Source organism: Lepidochelys kempii, chromosome 1, assembly GCF_965140265.1.
Source record: "Lepidochelys kempii isolate rLepKem1 chromosome 1, rLepKem1.hap2, whole genome shotgun sequence".
In the NCBI taxonomy this organism is placed as follows: Eukaryota; Metazoa; Chordata; order Testudines; family Cheloniidae; genus Lepidochelys; species Lepidochelys kempii.
The window spans coordinates 119,035,341-119,054,066 of record NC_133256.1 but is presented as its reverse complement, the minus strand read 5'-3'; the positions used below and the strand labels follow the sequence as shown (position 1 = coordinate 119,054,066).

Sequence of the window (18,726 nt, the reverse complement as noted above, 5' to 3'; positions counted from 1 at the left end):
TGCTGCTGCTTTCACGGAGGGAGGGAGGGAGGGAGGGAGGGAACGGGGGCCTGACAATATGTACCCAGAACCACCCGCGACAATGTTTTAGCCCCATCAGGCATTGGGATCTCAACTCAGAATTCCAATGGGCAGCGGAGACTGCGGGAACTGTGGGATAGCTACCCACAGTGCAACACTTCAGAAGTCGACACTTGCCTCGGTACTGTGGAAGCACTCCGCCGAGTTAATGCACTTAATGCACTTAGAGCATTTTCTGTGGGGACACACACTCGAATATATCAAACAGATTTCTAAAAAAACGACTTCTATAAATTCGACCTAATTTCGTAGTGTAGCCATACCCTTAGAGACTAACAATCAGTTATCTACTGCCTGGAGGTGGGTATTAGGAGTCCTACTTAAATGGCTATAAGACAGCCCTAACAAAACCAACATCTGATGTGGGAGCCCTTACTATGCAAGAGTGTCTTGTAAATGTGTGGTTTAAGCTCCACATAACTGCTCCTCAGATATCGTGGAATGAGCTCTAGTCTGGCTAGATGGATCTATGGCTAATTCATAATATGCTCTCACACATCTGGAGACCCACTTAATCAGGCTTTGGAAAGAAAACCAGGAGATGAAAGGACTGGCTCATATGGAACTCAGACAGTCTGGGGAGAAACCCGGAATGAGGTCTAAGAATGACCCTGTCCTTACGAAATACTATATATAGACAATATGTCACAAGGGCCTGAACCTCCCCTTCCCTGCGAGCTGATGTAATGGCCACCAGAAAGGCAGTCTTCATCGACTAGTGGGGAACAAGTTGCTGAGAGTTCGAAGTGGGAACCCAGCAACGCTGCTAATAACTACTATATTGCCACACTGTATTGAAGTCCCAAGAAGGGGGCGGGGGGCTCCTGCATTGGGGGAAAAACATGTGAGGCCTTTAAGAATCTTGCTACTATGTAGTGGGAAAACACAGTATTACCCAGGAGTGAGGGATGATGTGCAGACATTGCTGCTACATGGACCTTTATGACCTGATGTAAAGTCTAGACTGTTTCAGGGCTAGCAAATACTCCACTATTGCTGAAACTAATGATGTTAAGGAAGACAACTACCACTGGCATCCCAAGTAGCAGACGCCTTCCATTTAGCATTATAAGTAAGGTTGAAGGTTTCCCTGCTTTGAAGCAGAATGTTCTGAATCTCAGCTGAACAGTTTCTTTCAGTAGATGTCATCCACACAACATCTAGGCCAGAGTGGGCACACTTTTTGGCCTGCAGGCCACATCAGGGTATGGAAATTGTATGGTGGGCCACGAACAAGGGACGTGATAAGTCCAGTCTATTCAGCATTGGTGAGGCCTCATCTGGAGTACTGTGTCTAGTTTGGGCCCCACACTACAAGAAGGATGTGGAAAAATTGGAAAAAATCCAGCGGAGGGCAACAAAAATTATTAGGCGGCTGGAGCACATGATTTATGAGGAGAGGCTTAGGGAACTGGAATTATTTAGTCTGCAGCAGAGACGAATGAGGGGGGATTTGATAGCTGCTTTCAACTACCTGAAAGACGATGGATCTAGACTGTTCTCAGTGCTAGCAGATTGCAGAACAAGGAGTAATGGTCTCAAGTTGCAGTGAGGGAGGTTTAGGTTGGATATGAGGGAAAAGCTTTTTCACTAGGAGGGTGGTGAAGCACTGGAATGAGTTACCTAGGGAGGTGGTAGAATCTCCTTCCCTAGAGGTTTTTAAGGTCAGGTTTGACAAAGCCCTGGCTGAGATGATTTAGTTGGGGGCTGGTCCTGCTTTGAGCAGGGGATTGGACTAGATGACCTCCTGAGGTCCCTTCCAACCCTGATATTCTATGATTCTGTGAATGCCCACGAAATTGGGGGTATGGGTGTAGGAGTGGGTGCAGGCGGGGGCTCCAGGCTGGGACCAAGGGGTTCAGAGGGCAGGAGGGGGATCAGGGCAGGGGGTTGAGGTACTGGGGAGGGGGGTGAGTGCTCTGGCTGGGGGTGCAGGCTCAGTGGTAGGGCTGAGGGGTTTGGGGTGCAGGAAGGTACTCCAGACTGGGACCAATGGGTTCAGATGGCAGGAAGGGGATCAGGGCTATGGCAGGGGATTGGGGCATGGGGGCTGCGGGGTGCAGGCTCTGGGCAACGTTTACTGCAAGCAGCTCCCGGAAGCATATCCCACCTCTGGCTCCTAGGCACGGCCAGGTAGCTCTTCGCGCTGCCCCATCCAGAGGTGCCACCCCTGCAGCTCCCATTGGCCGAGAACCGCAGCAATGGGAGCTGAAGGGGCGGCGCCTGTGGACGGGGCAGCACGCAGAGTCGCCTGGCCGCACCTCTGCGTACTACGTAGGACCCGGAGGGGGTTCATGCTGGCTGCTTTCTGGGAACCATGCAGAGCAGGGCAAGCACCTGACCTCGCTCCCCAGCTGGAGCGCCGGAGCAGGACAAACCCCTGACCCCGATTCCCGGTGGGAGCTGAGGGCTGGCTTAAATGGTCCGATGGGTCGGATGGGGCCCACGGGCCGTAGTCTGCCCACCACTGATCTAGGCTGTCAGGTGTAAAGATACTGGATCGAGGTGCAAGATCTGACAATTCTGGAAGACTGTCAGGCAGAGCAGATAAGGTGATAAAGTGGCTGCACTGAAAGGTTCATGAAATCCAAATACCAGAACTGCTTGGCCCATACTAGGGCTATCATAATAACTCTGAATCCTGCCTCAGTATCCTGAGTATCACAGGGACTGGCAGAAAGGCATACTTCAACCCTGGCATCCAAGGGATGAGAAAGGCATTTGTCAGGGAGCCTTAGCTTGCATCCCTTCTGGAATAGAAGAATGTCTGACACTTGTTCTGGTCTGCTGCTACTCTTGGGAATCCCCATTTACAAAAGATGTTCTGTAAGACTGAGTCTTTGAGCGCCCACTTGTTGTCAGGAAATTGCCTGCTGAGTTGATCTGTCAAGGTGTTCAGAAGGCTGAAAAGGTGCACAGCCACACATGTAACTTGGTTCAGAATGTATCTATTCCATAGTTCCATGGCTTCCTGACAGAGTGAGAATGATCTTGTTCCCCATTGCCTGTTGACATAATCTACAGCTGTGGTGTTGTCTGTCAACACTTGTATTCAGAATTCCTAAAGAGGAGGTAGGAATGCTTTGCATACCAAGCTGATACCTAGCCCTAACACATATATATGGCAGCAAGCTTCCTGAGGGAACCAGAGGTCCTGAATTTGAAGGTCATAATCTAGATCAGGGGTGGGCAATTTGCGGCCCGTCAGAGTAATCCGCTGGTGGGCTGCGAGACAGTGTTTACGTTGACCATCTTCAGGCAGGGCTACCCACAGCTCTCAGTGAAGATCCAAGATAGGCTATCATCCCCCTTTCTTCTTTGTGATCAAAAAAGTAATGGGAGTAAAAAGCCAACCCTTGCATTGCTCCCAGCTGTAAAAGGGACAGTACTTCCTATTTTGATGGTCTTTCACGAGACAGTTCCCTGAAAAGAGACAGGAAAGGAGGCAGTAGGAGGGTGGAGAGAAGGATGGAATTGAAACTGAATGCCCCTTTGTTACCATCTCTGGGACCTATAAATCTGAGGTAACCTCAGCTCAAATTTCTCCAAAATAAAAGAGGTAGTTGCCAAGGGGGGAGGTGTAGAACAAACAAAGTTCTCTGATCATCCTATCAGTTTCTCCACTTTGCATTGCACCTGCTACCTAGTGGAACCCCAAGACTGTGGGGCAGCAGAGGAGGCAGAGGGTTGTCTCCAGTGGAATCTCTGTCTCTTCATTGGCAGTTTTGAAGTACCATGTGACTGACTGTAAAACTGGACTGAGGTGTGCTGTCTATAGGATGTTGATGTGGCTGCTTCCTTTTTGGGTTAAGAAAAGGAGTACTTGTGGCACCTTAGAGACTAACCAATTTATTTTAGCATAAGCTTTTGTGAACTACAGCTCACTTGGAACTCAAAGTCCTAAAGAAAGCAGAGTTGGCCTTGAATCTTTTGGAGGCCACAGGGCTTCATCAAATGAGAGGTTCTTGCTTGGAGTTTCCTGGGGATCCTCGAACACTGAAGCCACAAAGATCTCCTCCTGGCTATTGCAGTAGCTATTGTGTGCACTGTGGTGTCAGACACAGAATCATAGAATATCAGGGTTGGAAGGGACCTCAGGAGGTCATCTAGTCCAACCCCCTGCTCAAAAGCAGGACCCATCCCCAATTAAATCATCCCAGCCAGGGCTTTGTCAAGCCTGACCTTAAAAACTTCTAAGGAAGGAGATTCCACCACCTCCCTAGGCAACGCATTCCAGTGTTTCACCACCCTCCTAATGAAAAAGTTTTTCCTAATATCCAACCTAAACCTCCCCCACTGCAACTTGAGACCACTACTCCTTGTCCTATCCTCTTCCACCACTGAGAATAGTCTAGAACCATCCTCTCTGGAACCACCTCTCAGGTAGTTGAAAGCAGCTATCAAATCCCCCCTCATTCTTCTCTTCCGCAGACTAAACAATCCCAGTTCCCTCAGCCTCTCCTCATAAGTCATGTGTTCCAGACCCCTAATCATTTTTGTTGCCCTTCGCTGGACTCTCTCCAATTTATCCACATCCTTCTTGTAGTGTGGGGCCCAAAACTGGACACAGTACTCCAGATGAGCCCTCACCAATGTCGAATAGAGGGGGACGATCACGTCCCTCGATCTGCTCGCTATGCCCCTACTTATACATCCCAAAATGCCACTGGCCTTCTTGGCAACAAGGGCACACTGCTGACTCATATCCAGCTTCTCGTCCACTGTCACCCCTAGGTCCTTTTCCGCAGAACTGCTGCCTAGCCATTCGGTCCCTAGTCTGTAGCTGTGCATTGGGTTCTTCCGTCCTAAGTGCAGGACCCTGCACTTATCCTTATTGAACCTCATCAGATTTCTTTTGGCCCAATCCTCCAATTTGTCTAGGTCCCTCTGTATCCTATCCCTGCCCTCCAGCGTATCTACCACTCCTCCGAGTTTAGTATCATCCGCAAATTTGCTGAGAGTGCAATCCACACCATCCTCCAGATCATTTATGAAGATATTGAACAAAACCGGCCCCAGGACCGACCCCTGGGGCACTCCACTTGACACCGGCTGCCAACTAGACATGGAGCCATTGATCACTACCTGTTGAGCCCGACAACCTAGCCAACTTTCTACCCACCTTATAGTGCATTCATCCAGCCCATACCTCTTTAACTTGCTGACAAGAATACTGTGGGAGACCGTGTCAAAAGCTTTGCTAAAGTCAAGATACAATACATCCATTGCTTTCCCTTCATCCACAGAACCAGTAATCTCATCATAAAAGGCGATTAGATTAGTCAGGCATGACCTTCCCTTGGTGAATCCATGCTGACTGTTCCTGATCACTTTCCTCTCATGCAAGTGCTTCAGGATTGAATCTTTGAGGACCTGCTCCATGATTTTTCCGGGGACTGAAGTGAGGCTGACTGGCCTGTAGTTCCCTGGATCCTCCTTCTTCCCTTTTTTAAAGATTGGCACATTAGCCTTTTTCCAGTCATCTGGGACTTCCCCCGTTCGCCACGAGTTTTCAAAGATAATGGCCAATGGCTCTGCAATCACAGCCGCCAGTTCCTTTAGCACTCTCGGATGCAACTCGTCCGGCCCCATGGACTTGTGCACGTCCAGCTTTTCTAAATAGTCCCTAACCATCTCTTTCTCCACAGAGGGCTGGCTATCTATTCCCCATGTTGTGATGCCCAGCGCAGCAGTCTGGGAGCTGACCTTGTTCGTGAAGACAGAGGCAAAAAAAGCATTGAGTACATTAGCTTTTTCCACATCCTCTGTCACTAGGTTGCCTCCCTCATTCATTAAGGGGCCCACACTTTCCTTGACTTTCTTCTTGTTGCCAACATACCTGAAGAAACCCTTCTTGTTACTCTTAACATCTCTCGCTAGCTGCAGCTCCAGGTGCGATTTGGACCTCCTAATTTCATTCCTACATGCCCGAGCAATATTTTTATACTCTTCCCTGGTCATATGTCCAACCTTCCACTTCTTGTAAGCTTCTTTTTTATGCTTAAGATCCGCTAGGATTTCACCGTGAAGTCAAGCTGGTCGCCTGCCATATTTACTATTCTTTCGACACATCGGGATGGTTTGTCCTTGTAACCTCAACAGGGATTCCTTGAAATACAGCCAGCTCTCCTGGACTCCTTTCCCCTTCATGTTAGTCCCCCAGGGGATCCTACCCATCCGTTCCCTGAGGGAGTCAAAGTCTGCTTTCCTGAAGTCCAGGGTCCGTATCCTGCTGCTTACCTTTCTTCCCTGTGTCAGGATCCTGAACTCAACCAACTCATGGTCACTGCCTCCCAGATTCCCATCCACTTTTGCTTCCCCCACTAATTCTTCCTGGTTTGTGAGCAGCAGGTCAAGAAAAGCTCCCCCCCTAGTTGGCTCCTCTAGCACTTGCACCAGGAAATTGTCCCCTATGCTTTCCAAAAACTTCCTGGATTGTCTATGCACCGCTGTATTGCTCTCCCAGCAGATATCAGGAAAATTAAAGTCACCCATGAGAACCAGGGCATGCAATCTAGTAGCTTCCGCGAGCTGCCGGAAGAAAGCCTCATCCACCTCATCCCCCCGGTCCGGTGGTCTATAGCAGACTCCCACCACTACATCACTCCTGTTGCTCACACTTCGAAACTTAATCCAGAGACACTCAGGTTTTTCTACAGTTTCGTACCGGAGCTCTGAGCAGTCATACTGTTCCCTTACATACAGTGCTACTCCCCCACCTTTTCTGCCCTGCCTGTCCTTCCTGAACAGTTTATAACCATCCATGGCAGTACTCCAGTCATGTGAGTTATCCCACCAAGTCTCTGTTATTCCAATCACGTCATAATTCCTTGACATCACCAGGACCTCCAGTTCTCCCTGCTTGTTTCCAAGGCTTTGTGCATTCGTATATAAGCACTTGAGATAACCTGCTGATTGCCCCTCATTCTCAGTATGAGGCAGGAGCCCTCCCCTCACAGACGTTCCTGCCCGTGCTTCCTCCCGGTATCCCGCTTTCCCACTTATCTCAGGGCTTTGGTCTCCTTCCCCCAGTGAACCTAGTTTAAAGCCCTCCTCACTAGGTTAGCCAGCCTGCTCGCAAAGATGCTCTTCCCTCTCTTCGTAAGGTGGAGCCCGTCTCTGCCCAGCACTCCTCCTTCATGGAACACCATCCCATGGTCAAAGAATCCAAAGCCTTCTCTCCGACACCACCTGCGTAGCCATTCGTTGACTTCCACGATTCGACGGTCCCTACCCAGGCCTTTTCCTTCCACGGGGAGGATGGACGAGAACACCACTTGCGCCTCAAACTCCTTTATCCTTCTTCCCAGAGCCACGTAGTCCGCAGTGATCCGCTCAAGGTCATTCTTGGCAGTATCATTGGTGCCCACGTGGAGAAGCAGGAAGGGGTAGCGATCCGAGGGCTTGATGAGTCTCGGCAGTCTCTCCGTCACATCGCGAATCTTAGCCCCCGGCAAGCAGCAGACTTCTCGGTTTTCCCGGTCAGGGCGGCAGATAGATGACTCAGTCCCCCGGAGTAGAGAGTCCCCGACCACCACCGCCCGCCTCCTTCTCTTGGGAGTGGTGGTCGTGGAACCCCCCATCTCAGGACAGAGCATCTCATGCCTTCCAACCAGCGGAACATGTCCAACATGTCCAGCATAGACTGTAGAGAAGTACATGCAGTCACCTGAAATCTTTAATGGCAACAGCACATCTCCTCTTGGTGCTCACCGAGCAATTATAAATTGAGACAATCGATTCCAGTTTAAAAAGTCGTATTTTGAAAGGCTGGATAGTTAGCCACCTTCCTCTGAAGCACAGCTGTTAAATACACCTTGTAGCTGAATAGATCCAGCCTTTTTTGGATCCTCTTCTCTTGGCATACATTTAGAAGGTCCCTGCTGTTTTGTTCTCTCCTGTTGTGCGGCCACTAGAAAAGAACCCAGTGTTGGATGTAAACAGAAAATCAAATAAGAAGCAGGAACCCAGTGCCCACTGTCCACTCTTTTTGACATGGACAGGATGGATACAGATGTATGTCAGATGGCTTATGCAGGCTCTAGCAGACCTTCATTAATGGGAATGCTCATGTTGAGCCTCCCTGCTGCAGAAGGATGCAGAATGACCCAGTTTCCTATGATTTTCTTGGTATGTCTCAGGAAGTCGGAATGATTTAATCAAAGCAATTTAAATCAGCAGGCTGGAAACACTGGTTTAAATAATTGGTTTTAATCTTATTTTGCTTTTGTAATTTTTAGTTATTTTGCTAAAGAATGGTTGGCTCTCATTGGTTGGTGACCATTAAAACACGTTGATTTGGAACTAAATACAGCCTTTATACTAAATTTGGTACTACTTTTTGCTAATCAGGAGACTATAATACACACCCACACTTACTTACTTACTTGAGCAACTATATATCTTAACTTACATTTATTCAGATTCTTATTGTTTACATTTTTCTTATGTTAAGAAATGTCATTCACCTTTTTTTCTTTACTAGATAATGAATAATTTTTTACTTGTGATTTGTGTCAATTTGAATGGAAATTCAAATCCATTAAAAATGCACAAAACAGCAATTATTTTATTAAGAAAACTAGCTTAAATGTGCTGGATACATGAGAAAAAAAGTAAATGTATCAAAACATGTTTTACATTTATAACTGATTTATTAAACAAAGTATTATCTGTAGCTAGTGAATTCAACCAATTGCTTCCAACTCAAATTGCTTCCATGTCCCTCAAGATTTTAGAACTCATCCTCTCATACCTATGCTAGCTGCCACAGGAAGAAAGAAGGAGCTAAAGGACAATTGGGCCTACTCCACCCTTTATGCCCATTAAGGGGGAGGTAGAAGGGGGCACAAGGGCACCCAAGGCACAGCATGGTCCCAATGAACACTGCTGGCCAAAAGTATCAAAATCTCACGTGCATGGATGCATACACGCAGTGTATGGAATCCATTTGGACAATCACTTGAAGAAGCAATATTACAGCATCAATTCCAAAAAATATCTTAGCAATGATCAAATTAGTGGCACTAAAATTACAGAGCCTTTATGAAAAGGGCAGAAATTTTACATCAGCCAGGAAAAATATATATACTTATAGGATATTTTTTAAAGGAGCTAGGAAAATTACTATTACTATTCCTGGGATCGATATGATGAAACAACAAACAAGTCAAAAATTACCCTACATCAGCGAAGAAATTATTTATGGAGGAGAAACTATAAAAGGTGACCCTACCCTATGCGAGTTGATGATTTTTAAACAAGACCTGACACAAAGATGAACCCATTCACATACATTTAAGAGACTCATTACCTCAAGCCTGTTACAAACTTGTAGCACACGAAGTACATTTTTGCAGACGTTTTCCAACTGTGTGTTTCCATAACAGCAAGTAATTCCCAGGATTTCAACACTGGGAGATGCCAGAGCCATCATTATGGCTTGAGCATCATCAACTCCACAGTCAACATCAATCAACAGCAACTTTGTCATTTTTTAAATACCTACAAAACAGTTAAAAGTGGATTAGACAACTAACCTAATAATTAAGATACTGTAGATCATGTGGAGAAAACATATTCTAAAGATATGGCTACATTTTAACTGGGTTTCAGTTCAAACCCTGTAGGTTATTTGCCAAAACCTTTTTCTACACACTTTTTTTTTATTATTTCAGGTTACATCTGATTTTTCGTGTAATGTTTTATGTACCATAAAATTAATCCACCTCTATTTTAAAAGAAAATGTCAAGAATCACTGATTTGTAGATCAACAGGAAGCTAAAAATGAGTGGTTAACTAACTGGGACTTTTGAGAAGTTTTTATACGTTAACTACAACATTTGCGCAGTGACTTAAAAAAATAAAATCTATCATATTCATTTACACCCAATTAAAATAATTGGGGAAATTATAAATTACCACCTAATACCAGTTTATTTTAAAATTGAGATGATTTCTTAATCCCTATAAAAAAGGGAGTAGTAATGTAGACTCCTTGTGACAATTAAGTAAATTATAATCTGGGAGGTACAGGCAATACCCACATGCGGGGGGGGAATCTGAAATCAAGGAAACCAGCACACAATTATAGGAGCTGGGACACAGCTTTAACACTTACCTTCCTCAAAGCTTCCTTCCCAAATAGAAAATAGTTTATGATGGTCTCCACTGCAATTATCTTAAATGAGATGAGGAAATATTATTCATACTCAGTAGAACTGCAACCATTTTCTGCTACCTTACATTCTTATACCTTCATAGGCACTGACTTCTAGTTTTCCCTGGAGGTGTTCCACCCTTGCTCCGTCCCAAAGCCCTGCACCCTTTCCCCGAGGCCCCCAGCCCACCTGCCCCTCCCTGCTTTCCGCCCTCCCCCAAACCCTTCCCTCAGCCTCCAAACAGCTTTTTGATGGCAGCTGCCGATCAGCTATTTGGTGGTGTTGCCGAACAGCTGTGGCTAGTGGGTACTGAGCACCCACTATTTTTTTCCCCTGTGACTGCTCCAGCACCAGAGCACCCATGGAGTTGACACCTATGCAACTGTTAAATCTTGTTGACATTAATGATAGGTTACTCCATTTGCTTTCTGTGACTTAGTTTATCTCTGAAGTTCAAAGCACATCCGCGGACATCTCCCTTTTAATTGAATCTGAGTCAACAAAGTCCCAAATACCTCTCGCAGCCCTCCCACGCCTTTATCTCACATAATCTAATTCAGTGCTCTCAACAACACTCCACTAGCTACACTTTCATGAGACAGTTCTCGGTGTTCATCTTTTGGATCCACCCTTAGATTTGTTTAATACTTCTGGAGAAAAATTGCTATTAGGAATGTGTGTTGACACACTCCTCAATCACACACCCCCAGGCATTCCTGAGACAGCTGTATTCAGTTGTTTTCCCCCCTACCTTCACCTCTAACAAGGTGCTCCTTGCTCGGGCCCATTTGAGAAGTCTTGCGGCAGAGAAGACTGAATTTTTTTTTCTGTCATTGTTTCTCTGCATTATAGCCACCCAATTAATTGATTAAGCAATAATGGGAGAGTAATATTCCAAAACAGGTTCTGCCAGGTGCCTTAGGTAGCCAGTTTCTGAAAATCAGCAGGAAACTCCCACTGATTTTACAGATAAAGGAAACATGTACAACGCCAGGAAAAGCATTTTGCTAAAACATGTCAATCTAAAGCTGTCAACCCACGTCAAATCTCCAGAGACCCATAGATTCCAAGGCCAGAAGGGACCATGTAGTCTGCACTCCTGTATAACACAGGCCATAGGACTTCACCTAAAACAATTACCAGCACATGTCTTTTGGAAAACATCCAACCTTGCTTTAAAAATTGTCAGTGATGGCAAATTGTTCCAATGACCCCAAGCAAAAGTGATATAAGTTGCCACATTCTACTCCTGAGGGAATTCTGTGCTACTGCACAATGCAAAATTTGCAGAAATTAATGTTTTTTGTGTAGAATTTCCTTTCTGCCACAAAAATGAGCTGCAGTGATGCTGGCTGACATTAGAGGCCACTGGATCCTCAGGAGGAGGTAGCAGGTGTCTGGGCTGGTGGGACCCCATGGCTGGGCTCTGGGAGGGGCAGGTTGTGGTTGTCTGGCCTCCCCGGGCTGGGCAAGGGGCCAGAGAAGCAGGAACCAGGTTGCCACAGGGGTTTCTTTAACTCTCTGCTCCTGGGGGAATTTGTGTCTGTATTGTTTTCTGTTTCGGAGTGCAGCCATGTTAGTCTGTATCCCCAAAAAGAAAAGGAGGACTTGTGGCTCACAAAAGCTTATGCTCTAATAAATTTGTTAGTCTTTAACATGCCACAAGTGCCCGTTTTCTCTTTATGTGCTGTTCTATTCATACTTGCTGACAGGTATTTTGACATAAATGACCAAGATAATCGAAACTGGTGGGATTATGTGGCGTTATTTTGACAAATAAAATTTGCAGAATTTTGCAACATTTTAAAATAGGGCGGGCAGAATTTTTCACGTTTTGGAGGCAGACTGCCCCCCCCCCCCCCGGCGCACCCGCGCTACGCCGCTGTAAGGTCAAGACAGACGGATGCTGCTCGGGCTTGTCCCCGCTCACGAGCCCCAAACCTCCCGCCGGCAAACCACGGGGGCGGGAGTCCAAAAAGCGCCCGCCCGCTCAGCGCCGGCAGCTTTTAGTTGCCGGGGTAAAAAACAGAGCCGCCCACTCCCCTCAGCGGGGCGGGGAGGGGGGGCGAACCGCCTGCGCCCACCACCGCAGCACCCGGCCGCCTCCCGCCGCGCGTCGGAACCCCGGGGGCGGCGCTTCCCACAGCCGAAGACGCCCCCGCTCCCGTCCGCGGCGCATCCCCCCGCCCCCGGGCCCCTAGCGCCCGGCACGGAGCGAGGCGCGCGCGCGCTCCTGCAGTTGGTTTGGGGCTCCAGGGAGGGGCCAGCCCCCGCCCCTACCTGCCGCCGCTCTGGGAGCCGACCCCGCTGGGCGACGTTGCGCGTCCCACACACGTTGCGGCCAATCCCGAGCCGCCCCCGCCCCACGAGTCTCGCCCCTGAACTGGAAGAGCCGAGGAGGGGTTGGGGGAGGTGTCACGTGAGCTAACGCCTGGGCGAGGGAGGGCGGGAGGGGCGCGGGTGCGCTCGCTCTGCGTGCGGAGGCGGGGGCTGGCCACGCCCCTGAGCGGTGTCCTGGCGGCGGGTGCCGGCCTAGCCCCGCCCCCCACCGCCAGCCGCGGCAAGGGCGGGCGCTCCTGGCAGCAGTGGCGGCACGGGGGCGTGCCGAGTACGGGGCGCCCAGGCGCCGGGGCCTGGCCCTGCCGCGGTCCTCGCGGTGTAGACATTTGTACTTGGGCCGCGCCCGCGCTCTGGGACGCTCCTGCCTGGCAGGAGCCGAACATCTACACAGCAATGAAACAAGCCCCAGAGCCCGAGCCAGCTGGCACAGGGCAGCTGCGGGGTGTCCCGGTGCCATGTAGACGCACCCAGGGTCAGGGAATGCTACAGAACTGCAAAGTTCCCGCCTCAGGCTCTGCCCGTGCAGCAACCCCCCCCAGTCACCCAGCAAGTCTCCCTCCTCGCCCTGGCCCCACCCTCCAGCAGTCTGGCCACTTAACTGGCCACTCCTATCACTCCGGCCATGCAACCACCCCCCACTCCATCATACAGCAAGGCACCCCCACCACCCTGGCCACTTAACCAGCTCCCCCATCACCCATGGCTCAACAACGCCCTCCCCCCATCACACCCTCCATCACCCATGTGAGCAGGCCTCCCCCTCACCCCCTGGCCTAGCAAAGAATCCAGGACCTGTAAGCTGGTGGCCTGCCCAGAGCTCCCCGCTGTTCCATGGATGATGGGGCTAGTCTTGCCACCACAGTCACATTCAGACAGGGACTGATTACCTCAAACCTGTTACAAACTTCATAGTATCGTGGCTAACAGCATTCAGCATCAACCTTCTCCAAGCAGGTGGCTGGACCACAGTAGCCATTGAGCCACATGGAGATGTTAAGGACAGGGCTGCACACAGTTTTTCTATTGCTATCTCCTTTTGAAACTGATGTAGTTAGAGCAGAGCAATGGCCTAGTATATATACTTATGTAAAGCAGTATAGTTTATCTCCACAAATTAACACTTGTGACAGTATAGTCTATTCCCACAAATTTATGCTAAAAAACTTTACCAGTAGAACAACATCCTCATTAGGGTTGATTTAACTATACTGGTAATAAAATCAACCCCATAACAAAAATAGTTAAATTGGTTAAAAGTAACTGCATAGACCCAGCCTAGGAACAAGATTCCATCATTTAACAACATGCCTTGGGAACCTGATTCATGCGGTGTCCTCTCTTTGTATTTGGTTTAAGAAAAACACATTTATTAAGCTTAGAATAGAAACAAGACAGCTCCCAAAGTGATCTTTAGAGATACCCACCTGGCAAGCCTCCCTGTGGGAGAAGTTACCATTTTAAGGACTTCAAATAGTTTTCATTCCACATAGTTACAATTGAAAGGTGACCATTAGTACCATGTTGACAGACATACTGCTCTGAAACCTTATAAACACACAGGTTTCAGAGTAGCAGCCCCATTAGTCTGTATTCACCACAAGTACTCCTTTTCTTCTTATAAACACAGATTTACAATGCAAGTAAATTAGTCAAGCATGGCTTTTTCTTCTCAAAACTATACCTATGTTGTCACGTCATGTTACTGCTCTTCAAGGTGATCTTATATTAAATTTTCAACAATATCCCCACAACTGACGTTAAATTAGCATATAGTTACCTGGTATGTTTTGTGCTACTTTTCAAATCTGGTGTTTTGCTTGCTGCTGCTTTCCAAGTATGTTGGAATTTGATCTGGAAGTAGAGAACTTTATAACATACCAGTTAATTCATAATTTGCTGAAAACAGAAGCTGTGTGTGTAGTGTTGTATATGAACTTGGGACTTGTCAAGGTTCCTCCCCCACTCTGAACTCTAGGGTACAGATGTGGGGACCTGCATGAAAAACCTCCTAAGCTTATCTTTACCAGCTTAGGTCAAAACTTCCCCAAGGTACAAAATATTACACCCGTTATCCTTGGACTGGCCGCTACCACCACCAAACTAATACTGGTTACTGGGGAAGAGCTGTTTGGACGCGTCCTTCCCCCCAGAATACTTCCCAAAACCTTGCACCCCACTTCCTGGACAAGGTTTGGTAAAAAGCCTCACCAATTTGCCTAGGTGACTACAGACCCAGACCCTTGGATCTTAAAAACAATGAACAATCCTCCCAACACTTGCACCCCCCCTTTCCTGGGAAATGTTGGATAAAAAGCCTCACCAATTTGCATAGGTGACCACAGACCCAAACCCTTGGATCTGAGAACAATGAAAAAGCATTCAGTGTTTTACAAGAAGACTTTTAATAAAAAATAGAAGTAAATAGAAATAAAGAAATCCCCCCCTGTAAAATCAGGATGGTAGATATCTTACAGGGTAATTAGATTCAAAAACATAGAGAACCCCTCTAGGCAAAACCTTAAGTTACAAAAAAGATACACAGACAAAAATAGTTATTCTATTCAGCACAATTCTTTTCTCAGCCATTTAAAGAAATCATAATCTAACACATACCTAGCTAGATTACTTACTAAAAGTTCTAAGGCTCCATTCCTGGTCTATCCCTGGCAGAAACCAGCATACAGACAGACACAGACCCTTTGTTTCTCTCCCTCCTCCCAGCTTTTGAAAGTATCTTGTCTCCTCATTGGTCATTTTGGTCAGGTGCCAGCAAGGTTACCTTTAGCTTCTTAACCCTTTACAGGTGAGAGGAGCTTTCCCCTGGCCAGGAGGGATTTTAAAGGGGTTTACCCTTCCCTTTACATTTATGACACGCCCCCCAAATCTCAGCTAGGGTGAAACACTGGCTGGGATTTCTTCCTGGAGCTCTAGGAAAAACAGAGTTAATAAGACACATGCATCTCTAAATATACTACCAAGTACATAAAGACTAACAATATTTTCCACATCTCAAGGACGATTTTAACCAGTTGATTCTGGGAAACTTTCACGGGAGAGTGCATCAGCCACTTTGTTAGAAGCTCCTGAGATGTGTTGGATGTCGAAATCAAAATCTTGGAGAGCTAAACTCCACCGAAGAAGTTTTTTGTTAGTTTCCTTGACGGTGTGAAGCCACTTCAGTGCAGCATGGTCGGTTTGCAGGTGGAAACGCCGTCCCCAAACATATGGCCGTAGCCTTTCCAGAGCATAGACAATGGCATAACATTCTTTTTCAGTGACTGACCAGTTGCTTTCCCTCTCAGACAGTTTTTTGCTGAGAAACACTACAGGGTGGAATTCTTGATCAGGTCCTTTCTGCATTAAAACTGCTCCCACACCACGCTCGGATGCATCTGTGGTTACTAGGAACGGTTTGTCAAAGTCTGGGGCCCTTAGTACAGGGTCAGACATGAGTGTCGCTTTAAGCTTGTTAAAGGCCTTCTGACACTTCCCGGTCCACTGAACAGCATTTGGCTATTTCTTTTTGGTTAGGTCTGTCAGTGGGGCAGCGATTTGGCTGTAGTGCGGTACAAATCGTCTGTAATAACCGGCCAAGCCTAAGAAGGATTGAACCTGTTTCTTTGACTTTGGGACAGGCCACTTTTGGATAGCCTCCACTTTGGCCTGTAGGGGGCTGATAGTTCCTTGACCCACCTGGTGTCCAAGGTAAGTCACTCTGTTTAGGCCTATTTGACACTTCTTAGCCTTAACAGTTAGTCCTGCCTCCCTTATGCGCTCAAGGACTTTTTGTAGATGTTCCAGGTGGTCTGCCCAGGAATCCGAAAATATGGCCACGTCGTCAAGGTAGGCGACTGCATATTCTCCTAATCCTGCTAGGAGACCATCTACAAGTCTTTGGAAAGTGGCGGGTGCATTTCGCAGCCCGAAAGGGAGTACATTAAATTCATACAGCCCGAGATGTGTGATGAAGGCTGACCTTTCCTTGGCAGATTCATCTAGCGGTACCTGCCAGTACCCCTTGGTTAAGTCCAAGGTAGAGATGAACTGGGCCCGTCCCAGTTTCTCTAATAGTTCATCTGTGCGTGGCATTGGATAGTTGTCTGGGCGAGTTACAGCATTTAGCTTACGGTAGTCCACGCAAAAACGTATTTCCCCATCTGGTTTGGGAACTAGAACCACTGGAGATGCCCATGCACTTTCAGAGGGGCGGATTACACCCATCTGTAACATATCCTGGATCTCCCGTTCTATAGCAGTTTTAGCTTGAGGAGACACCCGGTAAGGTTGAACCCTAATTGGGTGAGCATTACCTGTGTCAATGGAGTGGTATGCCCGTTCAGTCAGTCCTGGGGTGGCTGAGAACGTTGGCGCGTAGCTAGTGCACAGCTCCTGGATCTGCTGTCGCTGCATACGCCCAAGGGTCATGGAGAGGTTCACCTCTTCCACACCACCAGCACATTTCCCTTCGTAGTAAACACCTTCAGGCCACTCAGCGTCGTCTCCTCCCTGGGCTGTAAACTGACAAACCTTTAATTCTCTGGAATAAAAGGGCTTTAGAGAATTAATATGGTACACCTTAGGCTTTTCGTTGGAGGTGGGGAATGCTATGAGATAATTAACAGCTCCCAGGCGCTCCTGGACCATGAATGGCCCTTCCCACGATGCTTCCATTTTATGGGCCTGGAGCGCCTTTAAGACCATGACCTGGTCCCTACTTTGAAGGAACGCTCTCTGGCATGTTTATCATACCAGGCTTTTTGCTCTTTTTGAGCATCCTGTAAGTTTTCTTTAGCAAGGGCTAAAGAGGTTCGGAGGGTGTTTTGTAGGTTGGTTACAAAGTCCAGAATGTTAGTTCCTGGAGAAGGTGTAAATCCCTCCCATTGCTGCTTCACCAACTGCAATGGCCCCTTAACCTCACGGCCATATACAAGTTCAAATGGGGAAAACCCTAAACTGGGATGTGGTACAGCTCTGTAGGCAAAGAGCAACTGCTGCAACACTAGGTCCCAATCATTGGAGTGCTCATTTACGAATTTACGTATCATGGCCCCCAAAGTTCCATTAAACTTCTCCACCATGCCATTTGTTTGATGGTGGTAAGGAGTGGCAACCAAGTGATTTACCCCATGAGCTTCCCAAAGGTTTTTCATAGTTCCTGCCAGGAAATTAGTCCCTGCATCTGTGAGGATGTCGGAGGGCCAACCTACCCTGGCAAAAATGTCTGCTAGTGCCTGGCACACACTTTTAGCCCTGGTGTTGCTTAGAGCTACTGCTTCCGGCCATCGGGTGGCAAAATCCATGAAAGTCAGTATGTACTGCTTTCCTCTGGGTGTCTTTTTCGGAAAAGGACCCAGAATATCCACAGCTACTCGCTGAAATGGAACTTCAATGATGGGGAGTGGCTGGAGAGGGGCTTTGACCTGGTCTTGGGGTTTTCCCACTCTTTGGCACACCTCACAAGACTGGACATAGGTAGAAACATCCTTGCCCATTCCCTCCCAGTGGAATGACCCCCCACAAACGGTCTTTGGTCCTGTTCACCCCAGCATGGCCACTAGGGTGATCGTGGGCTAAGCTCAAGGGCTTGGCCCGGTATTTAGTTGGAACTACCAACTGTCTCTGAGGATGCCAGTCTTCCTGGTGTCCACCAGAAAGAGTTTCCTTGTATAAAAGTCCTCTTTCTACAACAAACCTGGATCGATTAGAAGAGCTGAGAGGCGGTGGGTTGCTCCGTGCTGCCGTCCAAGCTCTCTGGAGGCTTTCATCTGCTTCCTGTTCGGTCTGGAACTGTTCCCTTGATGCTGGAGACATCAGTTCCTCATTGGATTGTGGACCTAGGCTTGGTCCCTCTGGAAGCGATATAGAGGATGGAGCTGTTTCTGTTGACTGTGAACCGCTCTCCGCTGGTGCACTATGTTGGGATTGAGGCTCCAGCTGAGCCTCTTGGGTAGGGTTATCGGCTGCTGCCAGTTCAGGTTCAGTGGGGCCCTCTGGTGTTGAGGTTGCAAGTACTGGATTCAGTGCTGGCACGGGGTCTGGTGTTGGTTGTTTGGCTGGTTCCGGTTCTGGGACTGGTTCCGTCTGGGTCTCTGGGACTGGATCCACTACTGCTGTTGCAGACATTGGCCTGTGGTCCGGATCCAT

At 47.9% G+C, this 18,726-nt stretch overlaps 1 protein-coding gene across 3 annotated transcripts in view; it reads right to left on the bottom strand.

Annotated features, from left to right (window-relative positions):
* The window catches only part of LOC140914601 (inosine-uridine preferring nucleoside hydrolase-like), a 29,739-nt gene extending 17,073 nt beyond the window's left edge, over positions 1-12,666 (bottom strand). For 2 of the 3 annotated variants that reach the window (XM_073352851.1, XM_073352869.1), the window contains exons 1-3: positions 12,523-12,665; positions 10,203-10,262; positions 9,395-9,585 (exon numbers count right to left, since the gene is read on the bottom strand). In XM_073352851.1, coding sequence (XP_073208952.1) covers positions 9,395-9,574 — 180 coding nt within the window. In that variant the 5' untranslated portion in view covers positions 9,575-9,585; positions 10,203-10,262; positions 12,523-12,665. Of the gene's footprint in view, positions 1-9,394; positions 9,586-10,202; positions 10,263-12,522 lie in introns of all 3 variants that reach the window. The other variant, XM_073352860.1, reaches the window with a different exon arrangement.
* Positions 12,667-18,726: the final 6,060 nt, after the last annotated feature.